This window comes from Bufo bufo, chromosome 4 (assembly GCF_905171765.1).
Source record: "Bufo bufo chromosome 4, aBufBuf1.1, whole genome shotgun sequence".
In the NCBI taxonomy this organism is placed as follows: domain Eukaryota; kingdom Metazoa; phylum Chordata; class Amphibia; order Anura; family Bufonidae; genus Bufo; species Bufo bufo.
Window position 1 is genome coordinate 609,183,071 of NC_053392.1, and position 12,154 is coordinate 609,195,224.

The 12,154-nt window shown below is 47.6% G+C and overlaps 1 protein-coding gene across 1 annotated transcript; it reads left to right on the plus strand.

Annotated features, from left to right (window-relative positions):
- Positions 1-5,323: 5,323 nt before the first annotated feature.
- Positions 5,324-7,228, plus strand: LOC120999640 (hemoglobin heart muscle subunit alpha-type-like). The gene is made up of 3 exons (XM_040430618.1): positions 5,324-5,508; positions 6,631-6,835; positions 7,021-7,228. The coding sequence occupies exons 1-3, from the start codon at positions 5,414-5,416 to the stop codon at positions 7,129-7,131; spliced, it is 411 nt and encodes a 136-aa protein (XP_040286552.1). The 5' UTR covers positions 5,324-5,413; the 3' UTR covers positions 7,132-7,228.
- Positions 7,229-12,154: the final 4,926 nt, after the last annotated feature.

Genomic DNA, 12,154 nt, shown 5'->3' on the forward strand with positions numbered 1-12,154 from the left:
ACCTGATACTGGCACCTGGGGGGAGGGGGGAGAGGGGTTGGCACCTGATACTGGCACCTGGGGGGGGAGGGGGGGGTTGGCACCTGATACTGGCACATGGGGGGGGAGAGGCACCTGATACTGGCACATGGGGAGGCACCTGATACTGGCACCTGGGGGGGGGGGAGAGGCACCTGATACTGGCACATGGGGGGGAGAGGGGTTGGCACCTGATACTGGCACCTGGGGGGGGAAGGGGGGGGTTGGCACCTGATACTGGCATATGGGGGGGGGGGGAGGCACCTGATACTGGCACATGAGGGTGGGGGGAGAGGCACCTGATACTGGCACATGGGGGAGGCACCTGATACTGGCACCTGGGGGGGGGAGAGGCACCTGATACTGGCACATGGGGGGGGGAGAGGGGTTGGCACCTGATACTGGCACCTGGGGGGGGGAGGGGGGGTTGGCACCTGATACTGGCACATGGGGGGGGGAGAGGCACCTGATACTGGCACATGGGGGGAGGCACCTGATACTGGCACCTGGGGGGGGAGAGGCACCTGATACTGGCACATGGGGGGGGGGAGAGGGGTTGGCACCTGATACTGGCACCTGGGGGGAGGGGGGGTTGGCACCTGATACTGGCACATGGGGGGAAGCACCTGATACTGGCACCTGGGGGGGAGGGGGGGTTGGCACCTGATACTGGCACATGGGGGGGAGAGAGGCACCTGATACTGGCACATGGGGGGGAGAGGGGTTGGCACCTGATACTGGCACCTGGGGGGAGGGGGGGTTGGCACCTGATATTGGCACATGAGGGGGGGGGAGAGTCACCTGATACTGGCACATGGGGGAGGCACCTGATACTGGCACTGGGGGGGGGGGGGAGAGAAGCACCTGATACTGGCACCTGGGGGGGAGAGGGGTTGGCACCTGATACTGGCACCTGGGGGGGGAGGGGGGGTTGGCACCTGATACTGGCACATGGGGGGAGGCACCTGATACTGGCACCTGGGGGGAGGGGGGGTTGGCACCTGATACTGGCACATGGGGGGGAGAGAGGCACCTGATACTGGCACATGGGGGGGGAGAGGGGTTGGCACCTGATACTGGCACCTGGGGGGGAGGGGGGGTTGGCACCTTATACTGGCACATGAGGGGGGGGGGGAGAGGCACTTGATACTGGCACTTTTTTTGTGGGGGGGGGGAGATGGCACTATGATACTGGGACATGTGGGGGGAGGAGGAGAGAGGCACTTGATACTGGCACATGATGGGGGGGCATTATGGGGGACACTAGGCCGGCAGCCTATCAGAGGCCGGACACTGAGGGGCATCTACTGGGGCACTATATATGGGGCATTTTATACTGGTACATTATGGGGGGCACTAGCAGGAAGGGGGGAGAGGAGCACTATGGAGGCATTTACTGGGGGCACTATATAGGGGTATTTTATACTGGGACATTATGGGGGCACTATGGGGACATTAGCTCAACTGGGGGCATTACAAGGGGGTATTTTTGCACTGTCACATTATAAGGAGAATTATTACTACTGGGGGGGGGGGGGGCATTATGGTGGGCTTTATTACTCCCCATGGTATGACCCCCTAGTAGCAGCACCAGCCTCTCCCTGCTCTGCTATCCCTCTGCCCCTTCTCCAAATCGTTATTATGAAATCTTTCTCATTAGGATAAAACACAACATCAGCTCCGCCGAGCCCCCGGCCAAAGTGTTGAAGTGGTGTCCGAGATCCCCAAGGGCCAAGTAACTGTAAGTTTTCATGTGAAATATGTTTATGTTATACACATATAGCCTACACTGTGCCACACAATATACAGTATACCACTACACTGTGCCACACAATATACAGTATACCTCTACACTGTGCCACACAATATACAGTATACCTCTACACTGTGCCACACAATATACAGTATACCTCTACACTGTGCCACACAATATACAGTATACCGCTACACTGTGCCCCACAATATACAGTATACCTCTACACTGTGCCACACAATATACAGTATACCGCTACACTGTGACACACAATATACAGTACACCTCTACACTGTGCCACACAATATACAGTATACCTCTACACTGTGCCACACAATATACAGTATACCTCTACACTGTGCCACACAATATACAGTATACCGCTACACTGTGCCACACAATATACAGTATACCGCTACACTGTGCCACACAATATACAGTATACCGCTACACTGTGCCACACAATATACAGTATACCGCTACACTGTGCCCCACAATATACAGTATACCTCTACACTGTGCCACACAATATACAGTATACCGCTACACTGTGCCACACAATATACAGTATACCTCTACACTGTGCCCCACAATATACAGTATACCTCTACACTGTGCCACACAATATACAGTATACCTCTACACTGTGCCACACAATATACAGTATACCTCTACACTGTGCCACACAATATACAGTATACCTCTACACTGTGCCCCACAATATACAGTATACCACTACACTGTGCCACACAATATACAGTATACCTCTACACTGTGCCCCACAATATACAGTATACCGCTACACTGTGCCAAAGGAGTGGGGTTTACACAGGAGGAGGGAGGTGCGAAGCACGCTGGGGGGGCCCTTACAAATATTTGCTGTGGGGCCCAGTCACTTCTAGTTACGCCCCTGAGTGTCTGTAAAGCTGTATTTCGCTGATCACTCTGCTGTCTTGTCTCTCAAGCATTTTCTTAAGACAGGATTAAGGTGTTCTCACAGGAGAAGAATATCTGGTCCCTGAGATTCCCTCACAGGGGAATAAGCTATGGTTTCTGGGAGTATGAGCTCTGACGTCTGCTTCCTCACTCCCCACTATCCGAACAGGACACTCTTCTTCTCTAGTTAGGAACTCCCCCTCCTGGCAGGAAACAGGACCAGCCCACTCCTACCAAGAGGGGAGGAACAGGGTAGTTAGCCCTTTTCCTACTAACCATTAAATCATCTGCAGGAATAAATAGTATAAACATGAAAATACTGTATATTACATATAAAACATAGTAATTGCAGATATCCCCAGGCCTGGGGTACTGCACGCCCCCTTGATGAACGTCAGGCCATTCTCAGGCTGTGCTGGTGGTTCCTCCTGGTAGTTCAGCGACAGATGCCCAAAGACACAGATCATGCTGACTCCCTTTCTCCCATTGCTACAGAGACACCAGGTTACGAGCATAAGTGCATAACATACATGAGGAACTCCCCCTGCTGGCAGGAAGTAGGACCAGCACACTCCTACCAAGAGGGGAGGACCAGGTTGGTAAGCCCTGTTCCTGCTAACCATTACCTCCCCTGCTGGAATAAATGGTATAAACATGAAAATACAATACATTACATATAAAACACAGCAATTGCAGATACCCCCAGGTCTGGGGTATTACATGGTCTTGGATTCCCACTTTAAGAAATGAAAGCTGAGCTCTGATTGGTTGAATTGAGAGTTTTACTGGTAGACAGTGTTTTTAAAGGACCCGTATAAATCCACCCTATGGGCCCGTTCACAAAGCGGAATTTTGGAAGTGGAAGCTGGCGCATGGTGTTTGCCTTAGGCCTATTGCACACGACCGTATGGCTTTTTTTAAGTGTTTTGCGGTCCGTTTTTCACGGATCCGTTGATCGGTTTTTTGTTTCCGTTGTGTTTCCGTTACTGTTCCGTTTTTCCGTATGGCCTATGGCATATACAGTATACAGTAATTACATAGATAAAATTGGGCTGGGCATAACATTTTCAATAGATGGTTCAGGAAAAAACAGAACGGAAACGGAAGTCACACGAATGCATTTCCGTATGTGTTCCGTTTCCGTTTTGATTTGCGGGCAATAATAGGACATGTTCTATGTTAAAACGGAACGGAAAAACGGAAATACGGAAACGGAATGCATACGGAGTACATTCCGTTTTTTTTGCGGAACCATTGAAATGAATGGTTCCGTATACGGACCTTATACAGAACGTAAAAAACGGCCAGTAAACGGGAAAAAAAACGGCCATGTGCAGGAGGCCTTACACTGTTTTCAATGGGCAGTCCTGCAGTTCGCAGGTGAGAGGTTTAAAGCCGCGACTGCACCAGGAAGGGAGATCGCTCGCCGTTTCACTCCTTCAATAGAGCGAAGCCTGGAGCAGGTCTGCAGCATATCATCTGTGTGAACAGGCCCGAAGGCGGCCATCACAGATATCTCCCTCTATATTACCGGGACCTTTGACCTCACAATCACATTAATGCAGGGAAATGCTTCCGAAATTTCTCACTTCCTGCTGTCGGCTTCCAGATCCATCAGAACATTTCCTCATGACACTTCGTTCACACTTCGTTTGTTGGTTAAAGGTGAATTGCGTTATGGATTCCGTTATCACGGACCATAACGCAATTCTATGACGGACTCCACTGCATAACGGAAACGGGATGAATACGTTTTGCAGCCCATAGACTTCAATTATGACGGAATGAATAGCGGAATGACTCTAAAGGCTTTCCGTTATGCATTCCGTCATAGAATTGCGTTATGGTCCGCGGTAACTGACTCCATAACGCAATTCACCTTTAACCAACAAACGAAGTGAACTAAAATATGAAATTCGCTCATCTCTAACCAGCAGTATCCATCCCATGCGGACATTACCCTATAACACATGGCTGGCAAGAAGGGTCAGTTCACACAACGCATTTATCACTTCAACATTTCTGCAAAATGGCACTTTGTATTTCAAAAACGTGGTGAGAATCTCAATAAACTGCGATCTGACCACATTGTGTGAATAGCACCAAATACTAGATACCTGTCAGCCGAGCTGACAACCATGTATGTGTGCTGACACCTCCAATGAGACAGTAGTGATGTCATATCATGAAAGGGTTAATAACAAGAGTGGCACGATTGGCTGGGGGTCCATGTCACTGCGATCACATGTATGATACCACATGTGCTGTACACGTGTAATTATATGTGTCCCATAGACGTACATCACATGTCATATTAATAGAGAAATTACCAATTGCATTGGATATCAGACACATGTTACATCACACGTGTGCGCACAGCGTCATGTGATCACATACGAATACTTTACAGGTGACATCATTGTGCGTTTTCCGGTCACGTGTAATCATTGCGCACATTTGATCAGCATGGAGACCTGAGCTAATACACACGAGCGTCTTCTCAGATGAAAGGAGTCTACAAGAGCCGCCAGCTGATTGTGTCTGCACTCCAGTCCAGGAGTTGTCAGCCAGGCCAGGTTGTCAGGCTCTCCTGTAGGACCCCAGGTGTGCTGGATCAGCAGCCATTCCTCCCTATATAAAGGTGATGATGGAGTCTGGGGCCCCTCAGTGCAGATTGGCCCTTGTGCTGGAGCTTCACATCCCAGGATGGCGCTATCAGATGCTGAGAAGGCGGCTTTGGAGCCCTTGTTTGTGAAGATTGACGCTGACGCTGAGAAGATTGGAGGTGAAGCCATGGAGAGGTGAGCGGCAGAGCCAGATAGTCACTGCTACAAGGGGCTGGGAAGGAGGAGCTGATACATTGTTACACCTGGTGCTCCGCCCCCTGCACTACATGCAACAATGTGTCAGATTTGTTTGGAATCTTCCTTTAAACATGAAAAACTGTAATCCAGAAACACTGCGTGTCCAGATTTATCATTCCTCTGACCGCTCACTCCACTTTCACATATGGCTAAAGTCAGTTTTATGATTGGCCCTTTTAGACTGTAATAAATGTGGTTTGACGGTAGCAGTTTATCTGTCAGTAAGCAGCTTTACAAAAGTCGCACGTCCTTACGAAAAAGTCTCGTGTTCTATTAAAAAGTCTCATAAGATAAGCATGGTCCTCACTGGAGTGAAATTGCAAATTTTTTTTGTGACTTTTTAAATAGTCCCAATAGTAAATCTGTCTAGAGATTCATTTACATAAGAAAACACGCCCACTTTCAGAAAACTGGCGAGCATAGTGCAGAGCAGAAAAAAGTTGCAAATTTGTGCGCAGTTTTAGCGTTTGCGCATTTTTTTTGCGACTTTTTCACTCCATTATTCTGACTTGCGCTAATGATAAATCTGGCCCTGCGTGTTCTGAGACCTCAGGATTTGGGTGAGATGAATCATGTGATTTTTTATTTTTTTTTAAGAGCAGTTTGTCCATAAGTTCTCTTATTGCATTGTTTTCATTCAAGTTATTGGGGCTGAGCTGCAGTACCAGACGCATCCTGGGGGTGAGAGTGGTGCTGTCAATGCTAATCCTGCAAAACCCCTTTAGTGTTATACCATGGGAATAGAACCAAGGAGGAAGAAAAAGGGTTGCACAGGATTAGTAAAACATGGCTGTTTCTGTTACAGTGCCACCCCTGTCTACAGGCCGTGTGTGATACTGCAGTTCAGTCCTGTTCACTTCAATGGATCTGAACTATAATTACAGACAGGTGTGGTGCTGCTTCTGAATGAAGGTAGCCATCTTTACCTAATACTCAGCCATCCTTAAAGTTGCTCCTGTTTTGTTTGTAGCCCCCTCTACTGTCCTGACCTCCGATTTCCATGGTATATAGGACAACAGTGTCTTTACCCCATGTAACACTGGATCTTCACTTCCTCAGTCTCTTCCAGCACCATCCAGACACCAAGTCCCACTTCACTCACATGGACGTGACCCCCGGCAGTCAGGATCTGAAGACACATGGAGGGAAGATCATCCACGCCATTAATGATGCCCTCAACCACTATGGAAATCTGCAGGAGAACTTGGCCACACTGCGGGAGATGCACACCAACAAGCTGAAGCTCAGTGTGGACACCATCAAGGTGAGGAGCAGATCTGTCCAGTGGGGAGCAGAAAGTCTGCTGAAAATGGCGCCACTCTTATCTATGGTTATATCTGGTATTGCAGTTCCTTATTGATTACTGTCAATGGTGCTGAGCTGCAGAACCAAAGGACAACAGTGGAGCCCCTTCTGGGTGGGGAAGCAGCTATAATCATCCATCCCCAGCTGCTGTGTGGTTGTCTCCTGGAGGTCATCGCCAAGCATTTCCCGGATGTGGACAAGTCGGCCTGTGACAAGTTCCTCAATGAGGTTGCCGTTGCCCTGATCTCCAGCTGACCGGAAGGATTCTTCCTCAGATCTATGTCCATGTGTCTCCTGTAACAAGCGTCTGTCCTCCATGATACTGATGACGGCTCCATGACCCGGGATCTCTTCTCCTGATCTGTAATAAATATTATATTCTTGTACATCCCGTCTCCTGGTATTCTTAGTCTGATCTTCTGTAAAGGGAAACTTTGTTAATCATGGCGTCTACCTCAGTCCAGTAGACTATGGAGCCGGGGAGGAAGGAGTGATGTCACAGGGTGTAAGGCATGGAAGATATAAATGGGGTTGTCTAGTCTAATTTTCTACTATAGGGAATTTCTTATTCATCACCTTAATTTACCAGTCTTGCACTGGAGGACCTGGCGCCTGTGTTACATGTACAGCCTATTGATTTTGCTCACATGGTGCAATACTTCACTTCTCCAGTGGTGGTGCTGTAGGGAAATGTGTACTGTCAGGTTCCATCACTGATTGCAGCTGATCAATTAATTTTCATGAGTTTTCTAGCAGTCTTTTTAGTGAGACTCCATCTCCTGTATCTGATGTAAATATATGTCCTCCCATAAAGTAACAGGACTGGAGCATCTTTTTCTGGAAATCCTTTTTTTTTTTTTTTTGTACTCTCCCCTAATAACCATATAGCCCAATTTAGAACTGACTGTTACAACTTCTTTGTGTGGCCCGTTCCTAGTCTAATATCCTCCGATCATAGTGTCAGGTTGACAAGGGGTGAGGAAATGCAAACGTATCAATTTCTTCATTTCCAGGAAGAACTACAGAGGAATGAGAAGATGCTCCGGACTTGCTACAATGTTTGGTCAATGACCGTTCTGTCGTGTGCTTGGTTGTATCCTGGGTTTAGTTGGAGTCTGATGTGATGGTGCTGACCCCCAGAGTGGATGGACGTGGTGTTTTCTGTGGTATTTTTTTGCCAATATTTAAAAAATAAATTGCAGAAATATAGCAGGTCTAGATGGTGAAAGTCTATGGGGAATTGGGAAATGCAGGAGATGTAATTGTTCCTTTCTAGCACAGCACGCTGAAGCTCTGGTGTCGGTTTTCCTTGGGCGCTCTTCTATCCCTTTCTCTATGGGGCAAAGATATAATGTCCGACGAGAAAAAAAATATATATATATGCGATGGAACTGTAAGAAAAAATGCAATATTTTGGTAGCAAACCAAGTTAAATGGGCCTAAGGATAGATCCACATGTGTAATTACACGCCAGAGACCTACTGTATGCAGATGAATACGATGGTGAATAGTGATGGACGAACATCTGCCAGGACGGTTCGTGAATGCGATCAAATGTTCGCGAACCGCAAGTTCGCGGCGGGTCCCATTCATTTTAATGGCAGGCGAACATGAAAAACCTTCAGCTGATATTTGCAGCCAAGAAATAATTACTAGAAGTGCACAAATAGTCCCACAACATGGACAGTGACATACCAGATGGATTATTCGAATTTGCGATTGCCATTCATAAATTTTTTTTCAATGCGAAATATTGGCAATATAATTTCCGCGTACGCGCATCCGCAAATGCACTATACAGGTGCGAAACGGATCTATGGGGGCCCCCCCCCCCAACCTGCCTCCAAGCCCCCCCCCCCCCCCGCCACGACCTCCCCTATCCACGGTGTAACTATAGTGTTATGGGCCACAGTGCAAACATTTTATATAAAGAACCGGCAGATTTTCTTACTAAGGGCTCTTTCTGTGCGGCTAATCCGCTGCGTGACTGAGTGTGAAGCCCCATTCTGTGAGTGACAACGCGTTTCGGAGTCAATATACTCCTTTTTCAAGTCTAAAACATCACAAAATTAAGTTGTTTTTTTTTTTGTGCAAAAATAAGTTATACATATACACTTAAATATATAAATAAATATACACATAAGTCAATAAATATGTGGTTGGGAGGTGTTAAAATTTGAAACGCATGTATGGATGTATATAATAAAATGAAGGCAGAAAATAAATATTAATAATAAAGAGGGGAAGCAAACCAGGCTGGTGCAGTGAGCTGCATTTATATTAATATAAGCAGATATATAACGCGAGTTTGACCGCGACGTGTGGTTGATTAAGTGTGGTTGTGTACAGGGGCGTACATAGAAATCCTTGGGCCCCATAGCAAGAATCTTAATGGGGCCCCACTAACTCGGTCCACTGGCCCATCCCACCACCTGCCCTGGCTTCTCCCCTGCCATACCCCCAGCAGTTGCAGCCGTGTAGACATTAGGAGCTACTTTCACACTTGCGTTTCTATTTTCCGGTATTGAGATCCGTCATAGGGTCTCAATACCGGGAAAAAAAAACCTTTTGATTGTCCCCATTCATTGTCTGAGGGCACTGTCCACTATAAGCAGCACACAGGGGGTGCTATGGTGGTGCTGGCATAATAGTATACCAGTGCCACCATAGCCCCCCTTGCCTTATGAACTGTCAGAACCTCCTAATGCATACCTCAGCTGCTGCAGAACATATAAAGCTTCGTTCACATCTGTGTTGGGGCCTCATTCGTGGATCAGGTCATAAATGCTGGACACAATTTTATAGCCTGGAAGATGGAAACCTGACAGATCTCATCATAGTCAGCGGGATCCGTCAGGTGTTGTCGTCCATGAAGTGCCAGATCCGGAACTGCAGTGATTTTCGTTGTTGTGCTCCTATGACGGCAGAACAGCGACCGTCACCAGCACAGAAGTGAACAAGTAATACACACCTCAGCTGCTGCAGAACATTATAATAGTGACAAGGGAACTACAAGTCTCATCATCACCAGATTATTATTGGAAATTAGGGGGCAACACAGGGAGAGGTGAAAGTGGAGAGAACTACAACTCCCAGCATGTCCAGGCTGTTATGATCAGATACAAGTAGATATTACACAGAGTATAAGGCCGGGTTCATATCACCGTTTAGTTTTCAGTTCTTCTGATCCGTCAGATAAACAGAAAAATAAAGAAAAAAATATGATCCTGTATTTCAAGCATCAGTTCAGCACATTCCGCATCCGTTTATGCCATTTCTGTCGGAGATCCGTTATTTTAGACAGAAAAAAGTCCTGCATGCAAAACGGAAAACTAAACTGTGATGAGAATCCAGCCTAAGAAAAGAGAACTACAACTCTCAGCATGTCCAGATTATAGGACATCATCTAGTTGTACCAGGTAAGAGCTTTAAAAAGAAATAACTATAACCCCCAGTATGGCCAGACTTATTATGGGTCATCAGTATACATTCCAAAGAGGGGGTATAAGAGGAGAGAACTACAACTCCCAGCATTACCAGCCTGTACTAGGGCATACGTTTAAATTACATTGAGAAACATATAATACGACAAAACTACAACTCCCAGCTTTTCTAGGATGTTATGTTATCCCAGAACACCACTAACCTCTCCTTCAGGCGCCACACAGAAGCTCCGCCCCCTCACAGCGATATGCCACAGGTCTTTGACCAGTCCTCTGCACTGGTCACATGATGATGACATCACCAAAGGTCCTTTAGACTTCTGCTGCTCTGCTATTCATTGGCTTCCTGCACTGGTCACATGGTTGATGACATCACCAAAGGTCCTTCGCCACCTCTTACTTTCTCAGGTAGCCATACAAGTGTAATTAGTGGGCGGGACCTATCCTCCACTGCGGGCCCCCTTCCCCCAGGGGCCCCATAGCAGCTGCGTGGTCTGCCTCTATTGGAGGTACGCCACTGGTTGTGTAAGTGTGTGACTTAAGATTAAGTGACTTTAGATTCAGGGTCTTTAGTGGGGGACTGCAATTAGCCTGTATCTTATTACTACATTGTATTGTATTTTTTGCTTTTGTGGTGTAATCCCCATTTAGTATGTGTTGCACAATTGACAACGCAGTCCAGTGCACATCGTGCATGATGTATGCAGTCCTGGAACAGCCGTTCGAGGGTGTATATCTTTGTTCAAGATGTGAGCAAATTACCCGTTTGGAATCGCAGATCGAGTCTCTAAACGGGCAAGTTGCAACACTGAGAGGCATTGACAATTTGCAAAAAAGTTTGCTTCTCACCGAGCAAGCACTCTATGGGGTAGATGAGGTGGAGGGTGACAGAGAGGAGGCTGAGGAAAGTGAGGTAGCTAGCTGGGTAACAGTTAGAAAGCGGGTAGAGGGAAGAGTGCCAGGGAGGCTAGCCCTGATCTGACACACCCCAACAAGTTTTCACGTTTGGCAGATGAGGGGGATATCAGTCCAGGGACGGCACTGCCGCAGCCAGACACTTCCTCTGCCAGTCAGGGGAATGTCAGCTCCGGTAAGCAGGGGACCAGGAGAGCAGGGCAGGCCAGACAGGTGCTGGTAGTGGGAGACTCCATTATTAGGGGAACAGATAGGGAAATCTGTCACAAAGACCGTGATCGCCGAACAGTGTGCTGTCTTCCTGGCGCTAGAGTTCGACATATCGCGGATCGGGTTGACAGATTACTGGGAGGGGCTGGAGAAGATCCAGCGGTCATGGTCCATATCGGAACAATGACAAAGTTAGGGGTAGGTGGAGAGTCCTTAAAAATGATTTCAGGGATTTAGGTCAAAAGCTTAGGGCAAGGACCTCAAAGGTAGTATTTTCCGAAATACTGCCTGTACCACGGGCCACACAAGAAAGGCAGCGGTAGATTAGGGAAATTAACAAGTGGCTCAAGAACTGGTGTAGGAAGGAGGGGTTTGGGTTCCTGGAGAACTGGGCCGACTTCTCTGTCGGCTACAGGCTCTATCGTAGGGACGGGCTGCACCTCAATGGGGAAGGGGCAGCTGTGTTGGGGAAGAAGATGGCTAGAAGGTTGGAGGAGTGTTTAAACTAGGGACTGGGGGGGAGGGTAATTACACTATAGAAGGGGAAGATAGTGCAGATAGAGACCGGGGGCAAGGTAATAAGAATGGGGGAGGAATGGAAGGAGGGACTAGAACAGTTCAGAAGGAAAGGTGTAGGGTAAAAAATATACATAAACCTCTCAAATGTATGTATACTAATGCCAGAAGCCTGACTAATAAAACTGGGGAAC